The 12530-nt window shown below is 39.5% G+C and overlaps 2 protein-coding genes across 15 annotated transcripts in view; both read right to left on the bottom strand.

The window, feature by feature from the left end:
- The window catches only part of NCOA2 (nuclear receptor coactivator 2), a 259281-nt gene that overhangs the window by 145800 nt on the left and 100951 nt on the right, over positions 1-12530 (bottom strand). The window lies entirely within an intron of this gene.
- Positions 5923-10636, bottom strand: LOC140906625 (zinc finger and SCAN domain-containing protein 29-like). The gene is made up of 2 exons (XM_073330897.1): positions 6905-10636; positions 5923-6505 (listed from the first exon to the last, which is right to left on the bottom strand). Exons 1-2 carry the CDS (start codon positions 7490-7492, stop codon positions 6428-6430), a joined length of 666 nt encoding a protein of 221 aa, XP_073186998.1. The 5' UTR covers positions 7493-10636; the 3' UTR covers positions 5923-6427.

The following is a 12530-nucleotide window of genomic DNA, read 5'->3' as shown; positions in this document are numbered from 1 at the left end:
TACTGAAGTGGTAATGATAACAGCCAAAGTCACACATTTGTGAAGTAAATAATGGGGCCAATTCCTTGATTTTGAAAATAGAAAGATGTGAGTTTTGAGTCAAGGAAGGAGATGGAGTCGGTACACTTCCAGCTCAAAATATTCTTCTCACTGACAAAACTTGTTGAATTAAAAGCTATTGTACTGGAACTATTATTTCTGAGTGGATGCTTGAAGGTGGACAGAAAATGAGAAAGATCTAAAGCAGCAAAGGGAATGTTGAGTAGGGGATCTCCTTCATAATAGTGCATTTAGGAAGAAGGTGACGAAGATGGATAGGGGAGAGAAGAGGAAATAAGCCAAACATCTATCCATCTGTCTCTGGTACTTACATGATTCCTATGACTATTGCATCAAAGCACCACAATACCTCTAATGTGTTATATACACACAGTGTACATATTGTATTTTACTATATTTTATATTATATTGTGCACTTTTTTACTGATATTTCCTAGAATGCCCATGTGCTAGTAACTTGTCACAGCTAACAAGTCTAGTGGTAGAGGAATATCCAGTTGCTACTCACCAAAGCAGTGGGTGGATAGGTAGAAGCAAAAATCAGGTCAGCAAGGTGCCTGAAACTCTAGGGGAGTGTGCCAGTTGATGGCATCAAATAAACAGTGAGAGCAAGAAAGATGATCTCTAAATCCAATTTAAGAGGGCAGCAGACCACACCTAAAGGGATAGTTTCAGTACAGATTCCTTTTAAACCACTCGTGAACTGTCGAAATAAAAGCTTTCAAACCAACTGTCTTTCTGTGTTTTAAGAGTCCAGAAATTATTTGTTTCCTCCTGACTTCTCCTGGAAAATATCCTACTTGGATGTAGCACTACTCCCTCTCTCCACAGTGGTTTTACTCTGCCACATCTTCTCATACCCTTCTCTTTTCAAATGAATATGGGTAAAGGTGAAAACCTGGATTTTGCCTGATGTTAGTTTACACTGAGCATTATTAAGTTCCAGTAAGAAAGCAGTGGATAGTAAAAATCATCTAAAATCATTAGGTGTGTTTATAATTTGTGCAAGAATTACTTTGTCTATATAGTTAAGAATAGTCCCAGGTTTCCTAATCTAAGTGGTTACAGGCGCAAAGTGTTAATAAGGAGCTGGGCCTGCAACGAACAACCTAGATTACACTCAAAAAGACAAAATGTCCTTTTAAATTCCACTACAGACATTTCAAATATTAGATAGGAGGTAATGGCCCACAGACATTAGCAATCATGCTAACCTTTTGCTAAGTCTGATTCACTACACTATGAAAACACATATTTTGGGTTACTGAAATAATAACTATTTAAATTCAAGCCTTATTAATCTCCCTATCTTTCAATATTTTTAAAAATCTATTATGTTCACTCTTTATTCTTAAAATGTTTATCATTTTGCAATTTGCATTTGTTCCTGATCACATTAAGCTATTTATTAAAACCTGAATAAAAATTCCCATGACAAAGCACAATTTCCCTATTATATGCTTATTAGCTAGGTGAAATCTAAAACATTCTTAAAGAATGTCTCCCCCCAAAGACCAGTCCTGTAAGCATGTCTTCAATACACTAAAACCATATAGTGTGCACGCTGAATGTGCCATGTAGCAACAAATACCAAAATATTATTTATTTTGGTCACAGGTTATGTCTATACACCAAAGACATAGAAGTCTACACAACAATGAAACAGCCCCACAGCCTGAGCCTGAGTCAGTTGGCACAGGCCAGCCATGGATTTTTATTTACTGTGTAAACATATCCATCTTTCACCCAAGGAATTCCGTTTTGCGCTTTCACTATCCCCACCAAAAAGCTTAAACAGACATATGATGTTTTATACATGCTACATCTAAAATGTATTTACTGGGCAACAGAGGAGGAAAGGTTACTAACTGTAGGAATGTGCCAGATCAGGTCGCATAGATGTAGATCCTTGGGGCAGATGTCTCAGATTAACCTTGCGCAGTGAACTGCCACTAAAGTAATAGACAGAACTGTCAGGATCTGTTGAATAAGTATCTACAGAACTGTCTCTCTCCAGCTCTCTGTGGGATCAGCTATCATCCACTAAGATTCAGAGCAGGTTTGACAAAAGAAGAGTGGTAAAGGTACCTTTTATATGAATTGTAAAAGATATCTACTCTTGCAGGTTAAATTTTATGACTCCTTGCGCACAGTGCAACTTGAAGACTAATGTCACATTACGAAGATTGTCTATATGGTCAAAATAAACTGCATTATAAAACCTAGCATTATTATGCATTAGAAAAAAGACAAAATTCACAAGGTTTTTGTGATAAATTAAAGAAACCACCAAGGCTTCATTTAACATATATAAAGAAGAAATATTCTTTTAAAAATACTTTTAAATACTCACTTTTAGGTAAATGTTGCAAGATAGATAGTGAAGGCATATGGTGTTGTACAAACAAGCCATCTGCTACTAAGCAATTTTTTTACTAGTTTTGATAATTATTTCAGAAGTGAACTTTTAAGCATTCAAAATATAAAATAATTCTGAACATTGAGCAAGTGATACATTCTTTTGGGCAAACTCAGTTCTCCAGATAGTAAAATGAAATCAAAATTCCCTTCATAGGGTTCACAGGAAGCTGTTAAAGTATTATTATTTATGTTCATCTGCAAAAATATTTTAATGTAATGAACAGAAGAAGTAATGCTTCTGAGTAGGGCTCAATCTTTGATTCCCATATGACTGAGAAGTGTAACCAGTGATAGCGGCATCAAGGACAAAAATGAACACAAGCTTATGCACGGTGGGACTTGCAGTTCATTGTGCGAAGCTTGTTGTTATTACTAAACATGGAATGCATTTCACCAGTATTCTTCACATACCATTACCGTATTTAAGCTCCTTACCAATTTTTTTTGCTACTACTTTCAACACCTGTGCTGGAGATACTATGTAAACTATTATAATCTTATTAGTTTTAAGTGGTCACGTCTCCAAACATGGGAACTGCTGCTGCTTTAGCCAATCAGCTTTCACTAATCTGCACACTAATAGTTGCTCTTGCTGTGTCATGAGGTCAAAACAGTGATCTAAGCTCCCCCTCCCTCCCCCGGGGTAAAGACTAGCAGCAATCTGATTCTGAACTGATACAGAAAATAAATGTCAAATTTCTGCTCTTATTTTAGATTTTAAAGAAGTTACTTGGTGTGTGTATTATATATATATATATATATATAAAGTTACTTGGTGTGTGTATACACACACACACACACACACACACACACACATATACACATATCTCCATTGTTTGCAATAGCCTCTTTGAAGTTTAAAAATAAAATGTCTCTCTAATACACACATCAATACTACAGGGATGGGGTCCAAGTACCTAGATTACAAGGGAACCGAGCTAAAATTAACAGAGTTACATTCTTTTAACAAATATTTCAACTTCATTTTAGTGTCTTATGTGAAAATAGCTGTATCTCTACCACCTATATCTGGTGGCATTTAAAGTTCTAGGGACAGCATTCATTTACTTAGGCCTGAATTCATCACTTGTAAAATGTTTTGAAATCCTCAGATGGTCAGCAATGTATGAGAGCAAATTATTACTGTTAACCTCAGCTACAGAGTAAATACTACTGCTTTTGTGGGTTGCACAAAATAGCAGCTGGTATTTATTAATTATGTGGCAATGGAGCAATTAGAATTTTTGTTTTATTTTTTAAAGCCATCTGAATATTCAGAATCTAGGACACTTCATATAAAACTATAGCTGATCTGAGGCATACTCAATGTTCAGTATAAAAACCTTGAAGGTGTCCTTTAAAACACTAATTATAAAAAATCTTAATTAAATTAGGTAGGTAGGTAGTTATAACATGCAAATGTTGGCTCAATAAAAAGTAATATGAAAAGGTATAAACATTTCTGTAATTCTTACACACATTTCTGTAATTCCCATGATATGTGATTCCTAGATATGTAAGGCTATTTTGTTAAAAGTAGAAATAGGTAATCTCTCTTCTTGCAAAAATTGGAAGTAGAAGACAAATACGTAGACTGCTTTTCTTCTAATTGCAGCACAAGAAATGTCGCAGTCACATTTTCAAAATGCATACAATAGAAAAACTAAATTAGATATATTGAGATGCACTACAAGGAAACTAAGCTTACTAACATTGTACACCGAAGTTTTACCTACTCGTAAGAGTGCAGACAAGAACTTTTTATGCAAGTCAAACAGGAAACCTTTACACTAGAATTGCATAATTCTAGAAGAGCCACTTTAGCCTTTTTGCAGATAGTTAGAATATATAAAATAGATTGCTCTATTAGTCTGGGAGTAGGACGGATAGATTGATCTTTAATCAAGAAAAGAAGAGAAACTAAAGAAAAGAAAAGATTAGTATTGTAAAAAGTGCAAGTCACATTTTTTTCTAGAGGACACAGCTTCCGCCGCCAACTCTGCTCTCCCGCTCTTGCCATGCTACCAAGCTTCTCCAAGTTGTCTGTCCTGGGCTCCCGCCTTCGTGAAAGCTACAGAAGACAACCATTTCCCACCTTTTTTCAGCTATTGTGAACCGAACACCACCTCTTCCGCTGCCACTCTGCTCTCCTATGTTTCGTGCCCTTTTTCCAGGATTACCCATGCAGGCGCCATAGCCATGGAGCCCGCTCAGATCTCTGCTGCAGTTTTGACCTTTGTAAATACCTTGCGCATTATCCAGCGGTACGCGCAGTACCTGCAAAACCAGGCGAGGAAGCGACGACAGCGCGATTACGATAGTGATGAGGACATGGACACAGGCGTTCCTAGAAGCACAGCATGTGGCAATTAGGAGATCATTGTGGTGTTGGGCCAGGTTCATGCTGTGGAATGCCGATTCTGGGCACTGGAAACAAGCACAGACTGGTGGGACCGCACAGCGTTGCAGGTATGGGATGATTCCCAGTGGCTGAGAAACTTTCATATGCATAGGGCTACTTTCATGGAACTTTGTGACTTGCTGTCCCCTGCCCTGAAGGGCAAAGACACCAAAATGAGAGCAGCCCTCGCAGTTGAGAAGTGAGTGGCCATAACCCTGTGGAAGCTTGCAATGCCTGACAGCTACAATCAAGGGTAGAGACTTTGGGAAATGTGCAGACTATTGTGGATGGCTTTGCTGCAACGGGATTCCCTAACTGTGGTGGGGCGATAGAAGGAACGCATATCCCTATCTTGGCCCCGTAACACCAGGGTGGCCAGTACATAAACTGCAAGGGGTACTTTTCCATGGTGCTGCAAGCACTGGTGGATCACAAGGGACGTTTCACTGACATCAACTTGGGATGGCATGACGTTTGCATCTTCAGGAACTCCGCTCTGATTGAACAGCTGCAAGAAGGGACTTGCTTCCCAGACCAGAAAATTACTCTTGGGGATGTTGAAATGCCTATAGTTATCCTCGGGGACCCAGCCTACCCCTTAATGCCATGGCTCATGAAGCCGTACACAGGCACCCTGGACAGTAGTAAGGAGCAGTTCAACTACAGGCTGAGCAAGTGCAGAATGGTGGTAGAATGTGCTTTTGGACGTGTGAAAGCGCGCTGGTGCAGTTTACTGACTTGGTTAGATCTCAGCACAACCAATATTCCAATTATAATTGCTGCTTATTGTGTGCTCCACAATATCTGTGAGAGTAAAGGGGAGACATTTATGGTGGGGTGGGATGTTGAGGCAACACGCCTGGCAGCCAGTTTCGCACAGCCAGACAACAGGGCAATTAGAAGAGCGCAGCAGGGCACGCTGCCCATCAGAGAAGCTTTGAAAGCCAGTTTCATGACTGGCCAGGTTACGGTGTGACGTTGTGTTTGTTTCTCTTAAAGTTACCCAACCCCTATATATATGAAAGGAAATAAAGTCACAATTGTTTAAAAACCATTCTTTATTATTTGTTGCACAAAACATTGAAAGAAATCAGAAGCTAGATGGGGGAGGGGGATATTGGGTTAGGGGGGTGGAGGAGGAGGGAAGGACAAGTCCAGAAACCAAATCAAAATTTAGGATATGCCAGCTTTCTGCTGCTTGTGCAATCCCCTGGGGTTGACTGTGTGGGTCCCCGTAGCCTCCCCCCCCCATGTTCAAATAACTTGGGGAGGAGGGAGGGTGGTTATATAGTGGCTGCAGCAGCAGTCTGTGGTCTTGCTGCCTTTCCTGCATTAGATCCACCATACAGCGGAGCACGTCAGTTTGCTCCCCCATGAGCTTGACCATAGCATCCTGCTTGCTCTCATCACGCACATCCCTCCTCTCTTTGTATTCATGTTCATGTAACGTTTACGGAACTCCGCAATTGTTTGCCTCCACACATTCAGCTGAGCCCTAGCAGTGCAGGAGGACTCCATGAGCTCAGCAAATATGTCATCCCGAGTTCAGATTAGAAGGCAGGAAAAAATGGACCAGCCTCTGGGACAGAGTAGATAGAGGCCACGTTGAAACATTTGCACCTGCTGCGGGAGAAGAAAAAGGGAGATTAGTATTTTAAAAGATACATCTTAGAGAACAAAGGGGACACTCTTTCTCAGTGAAACAGGCAATTCATCGTACACAGCACATGTTCTTTCTATATAAGGTTGCATTTTGCCTCTTATACTGAAGTGCCTGCAACTTTGGTGTGAGTAAGCCATCACATGCGACCGGGCAACAGAATTCAGCTTGCAGGCAGCCTGAGAGGCAAGCGGGATTCTGCTTCTTCCTCATTCATTTTAATGCTTTCAAACTGCCGGGCCCCTCTTCCCATAGCAAGCAATGCCTGGTGGGTTTGCCATATAAAAGGAGGGCCAGTGGGCTCTCTGGAATGATCACCTACCCCACCCCCACCGCGTGGCTCCAATCAAGCTCTCACTCACCAGAAGTGCCTTCTCCAGGGTCATGGTCCGGGAGCAAGCCTTGGGAATGGGGGAGACTATTGGCTCCAGCGTTAAGAACAGTTCCTGGTTAGGGGGGAAAACGGATTCCCCACTTGCCGCCTGTGCACTGTCCTCCTCTTCCTCGTTCTCCAAAAACGCATCCTCCTCGCTCCGTGCTACTCTCCCCTTGCAGTTGTCCACAGACAGTGGTGGAGTAGTGGTGGCGTCACCCCCCATAATTGCATGCAGCTCACAGTAGAAGCAGCATGTAGGGGGCTGTGACCCAGAGTGCCCGTTCGCCTCCCTGGCTTTTTGGTACGCTTGCCTGAGCGCCTTGATTTTTGTACGACACTGCTCTGTGTCCCTGGAGTAGCCTCTTTCCGTCATGGCTTTGGAGACTTTAGCGTACGTATTTGCATTTCTTTTCTTGGAACGTAGTTCTGCCATAACAGATTCGTCTCCCCAGCATGTGATGAGATCCAGTACCTCCCGTTCAGACCATGCTGGAGCTCGTCTGTGAATCCGGGACTGCTTGGTCGCCTGTGATGGTGGACACTGCATGGTCGCCTGTGATGGTGGACACTGCATGGTCACCTGTGATGGTGGTGACCAAACAGGAAATTCAAAAGTTCCTGGGGCTTTTACTGCCTACCTGGCTAGTGCATAGGAGTTGAGAGAGTGTTGTCCAGAGTGGTCACAAGGGAGCACTCTGGGATAGCTCCCGGAGGCCAATAACGTCGAATTGCGTCCACAATATCTGTAACCCGGAACTGCAATCTCGATTTTAGCGCTACTCCACTTGCCGAGGTGGAGTACAGAAATCGGATTAAAGAGCCCTTTAAATAGAAAAAACTGGTTTGGTCTTGTGGACGGAATCAGTTTTATTTTGAAGTAACTCAGCTAATTCCGAAATAACCGCGTACTGTAGACCAGGCCTGATTTTAATTATGCCCTCAACTTTGTTCATATGTTAACATATTTTAAATATTCCAGAAACATATAAACAGATTTATTAAACTGGTGGATTTTACTTTTGAAATTACAGCAACAAAAATATTAATAATTCTATCACATCCAGGATAATTGTGTGCTGAACATAAAAAATGTTAACTTCACATTCTTCAGTGAGATTTTCATTTGAATCAATGAAACCTTGGGAATACTTTCTAAAATTATTTTAAAATATATTTTCACAATTTAAAAGATTTGAGAGATAGACAAGATAAACAAAGTAACTCATATCCCTTGAGAACTGTTCCCTGACTAAATTTTCCCATCCATTGTACGCCCTAAAAAAATAGTAGTATTTAATACATACAGTTTTTTACATCTTCAAAGCATTGCACCAGCACTATCAAAGTAATCCCAACTACCTCCTTGTGAGGCAGGTAGGCAAGTAATCATCATTCCTATTTTACAGATAGAGATGTTGAGACAATTAAGTGATTAACCCAAAACCATACAATCATACAACAAGCCAGTGACTGAGCTGAGACTACAACTTGACTCCTAATATCATGCTTATTTCTTTAGACTATTTAAAGAATATTCATCAGTGCTGGAAGTTAGGTTTTGTTTAAGGTTTTTTGTTTTGTTGTTGCATGTTTGAGAAATAAGGGATTTGCAAACAAAGCAGTGTTAATAATATGTACAATTTTGGGCTGACACAATCCTCTTCAAGCCTCTACCTACCTAACAGAATCTGTTTATATCCTTTAGTTTTTGGGAATTAAAGTTTTCATTTCAATCTATTTTAATGATAGAGAAAATTTCAAAATCTATGGTAGTCACAAAACAATTTAAGTGCCTGAAAGCTTTCATCATCAGCTCTCTGCTGCAGGTACAGACATGGCTAAAATGCACTGATTTTGTCTCAGGAGGAAAGATGTTTACTGGAATTAAACCCCGCTCAGTCAAAGCACAGCACAAGCTTCAGCATGAACGTTTAAAAAACTTTTCTATTAGTGTTTGAAACTTCTCCCTTCCCCCAGAAACAATTTATCATGTTGATCTTATTATCATATGTTTCCAATTTCTACTCTTAGTAAGTCACTCTGTAAAACTCAAGGAAATATGAACCACAGATATAATAAAGTAACCTCCCTCAATGGAGAAGTCTAAAAGCCTGGATTGCCTATGCTCAGCCTCCTAATACCTGGCACAGGAGTAAATTTACAAGCCAGTTGGCAAATCCAGAAGAGGGAAGGGAGGGAGAAAGATACTGGCTGGGTCACCAATAAAGACAAACTTGCCATGTGCTATTCCTACTTGATTCCAATATGTCAAATTGTGATGAATGCAGCCATGCATGAAACAAGAAGTCTACACACACCTACGTGCATACACCCCTCTTCTTCAATCAGTTCCCTGAAAGCCAGTTACATGAAAAAGGAGAGGATGACAATATAACTGTAGCACATGGCAAAAATATAATTTGACATTTATTGGGCTTCTGATTTTGTTAACTGATCATTTAAACTTCAGAGAGAGGGGACAATTATCCCCATGTTTACAAAACTCTTCAGTCTTACAGAAGCCAAAAGTCTAATTTGCCAAATATTTCACAGGTAAAAATCAGAAGATACCGAATGTGCTGGTCTAAATGCTATAGATACTTTCTGGCAAAATAATAATCATGACTTGCTTTTTGTTTAGGTTTTACACACTTAAGATTGTTCAGCCAAGTTATTTGTTTAATTTCTTAAACCAAAATAAATGTTAATAGGTTAATGCTGAGTGTTATTTTCTCAGATCCCTTGCTAAATTTGCTTGTTTTTCACTCCCTCCCTCCAATCACTAGCAGAACAGTACAGTCTAAAAGTTTCACAGGACATTTAAAGCTTAGCAATCTTTGGCAGTCAAAGAGACTTTCAGTTCAAAACAATTTTTTATTCAAAAGCTAGCTTGGCAAACTAGTCAGGAAATCATTAAGTCCAACGACAACAACAAAAGTTGAATTATTTTTGCTAAACTACTTGATGGTTTTACAACGATGAAACACCCAACTGCAAATTCAAAACCTTCAAAAAAACACTGTATTACAGTTACAAAACTGACTTCCCCAGTGTGCCTGGTGTAATACGATCATAATTGCTGTAAAAAGATAGAGACTGACTACATGTGTAAGTCCTGCCACATGTAGGTGTTCCACACAGCTCCATTTGGGACTGCAGGGTCAAAAGTTTACAGAATTTTTCACTAGTCACAGAACTCTTTGCTATATGTAATCTCTGACCCACCCTCAAAGCAATTTTTGTATTACAGTCATATGATTTCCCCAGGGGAGGGCGGGGGGAAGAACATACATTTTTATTAAGAATACACTTCTTGTTGGTTAGCTTAATAATAACTATTATTTCCATATTCAGTAAATGGACTCAACTTGCATTGTTATGGCCAGTTAACTCCTGTGGAATGTAGCAACTTCATTTTATTCTCTTAAATTACTGCAGCAGCTCAGGCTGTTTGCAATTCTGAGCCTCATGCAGAATGCAGTGGGAAGAAAAGGAGGACTTGTGGCACCTTAGAGACTAACCAATTTATTAGAGCATAAGCTTTCGTGAGCTACAGCTCACTTCCTCAGATGCATATCGTGGAAACTGCAGCAGGCTTTATATATACACAGAGAATATGAAACAATACCTATTCCCACCCCACTGTCCTGCTGGTAATAGCTTATCTAAAGTGATTTCCAGCACAAATCCAGGTTTTCTCACCCTCCACCCCCCCACACAAATTCACTCTCCTGCTGGTGATAGCCCATCCAAAGTGACAACTCTTTACACAATGTGCATGACAATCAAGCTGGGCTATTTCCTGCATAAATCCAGGTTCTCACATCCCCCCCACCCCCATACACACACAAACTCACTCACCATGCCTGTAGTTTTAAAAGTGGGTTGACCCAACTGTTCCCTTTGTGCAAAGAGAAACACAAGATTCTTGCTCACTCCAATTATTTAAACTAGTGTTCACAATGAAAACACTGAAGCGTTCAGTATCCTGCAATGGGGATTAATGATGTGAGAGGTGTCACAGTAAATTATACCATTACAGGACATAGCAGATTTATATAAAAGTTTTAAATGATGTAAAAGATCTCTTAAGCAGAAACAATACTGGATGGTTGAGCTTTGTTTTTAATAAAAAATAAAGGAAATTTGCCATTGAGGTAAATTAGGGTTCTGTTAATTAGATGCTAAAGTAGACAGCTGGGTTTACTACCAAGTTCCTTTTGATGGGCAGACCAACTAATAGAAACATCAGAATACTTGGTGCTCCCTTGATCCCCTCCAAACCACCCTTTACTCACCCAATCCTTACTATATTAGTAAGTAGTGGTTAAACACATAGCTGCTCCAACACAAAGCAAAAAACAAGACAAATAAGTGGAGAAAGGAAGCTAACTTCAGAAAAAGATAAGATCTGAATTAGTGTATCTGTTTTTAATTGGTTTTCTGCTAATAATGGCAAACTGCATCTAAAAAAAAAAAAAAAAAAAACCCAGGTAGCAGCACCCACCAGAGAATTCTAGACGAAAACATACAAATCACACATCCTCCAATACCAGAGAAGGGTGAGAACAGAGATACGCTTTTATGAAAAATGCATTTGAATACAACCAGTGAGCTCACTTTAATGGTATTTGTGACCTCTCTAATTTGTTTTTTTCCAACATTTATATAAGCAGATTTTGCTTGCAAGAATGTACACTAAATGCAAATGCCTTATGAACAATTATATAAATCTCTGTTCATGTAAAGGTTTGAAGTTCCTTGCTCAAGCACTCATATTTATCAAAGTTTTACAAATCCAATCAGGGAACAAAAAACTATATGATGCGACTAAGATTACCAAGCAACCAGTCAACAGTCAGATAGACTAATAGCAATAAGAAATTTGAAAACAATTCATAGGCTAAAATATGTTCACATGCAACACTCAAATAATTGTGAACAGAACACACATTTATCAGCACGAACACTTTGCAGAAATATTTCTCTATTTTAAGGAACCATTATGATCATCTTGTCTGGCTGCCCTAAAAGCACAGGCCATCGAATTTCACCTAGTAATTCCTGAATCAAATTTCACTCTGTGCCTGTACAAGATAAAATATCTATCTTTGTGGAATCAATACTCTGTTACAAATTGTTTTCCCATTTCAGGAATGTCTGCATCAGAAAACTTAAATTCAAAGGCAGTATATGCAAAAGTTCATACATCCAAACCAATATTCTATAGCTGGAGAAGTGGGAAGACTTCCAAGCATCCATTCTGTAAACTACACAGTAGATGCATTTTCTTGACCCATCCCCAGGATGCCATTATTCAAATTATTAAAGGTCCAAAGACCTTTAATAATTTTGAGGCAATACAAACCTTTGACCAAATATGCCTCCATAGTACATGAGATTATTCATACACCTAGGGAGGATCTGGAAGCTTTCTTCCATATACTGGAACCCCATAATAATATTAGTATAATTGTTTCTTCAAGTCTTAATTTTATCCAGACAGAATTTGACAATGTCTGAAGCATCCCACAGTCGCTCCCATGGAAACAAAGGGAAAAGAACACAGACCAATGGCAGATGACCAGATTTAAATGAAAAGGAGAACAGAT

This window comes from Lepidochelys kempii, chromosome 2 (genome assembly GCF_965140265.1).
Source record: "Lepidochelys kempii isolate rLepKem1 chromosome 2, rLepKem1.hap2, whole genome shotgun sequence".
NCBI lineage: Eukaryota > Metazoa > Chordata > Testudines > Cheloniidae > Lepidochelys > Lepidochelys kempii.
The sequence above is the reverse complement of the archived record's forward strand: the minus strand, read 5'-3'. Positions and strand labels throughout refer to the sequence as shown.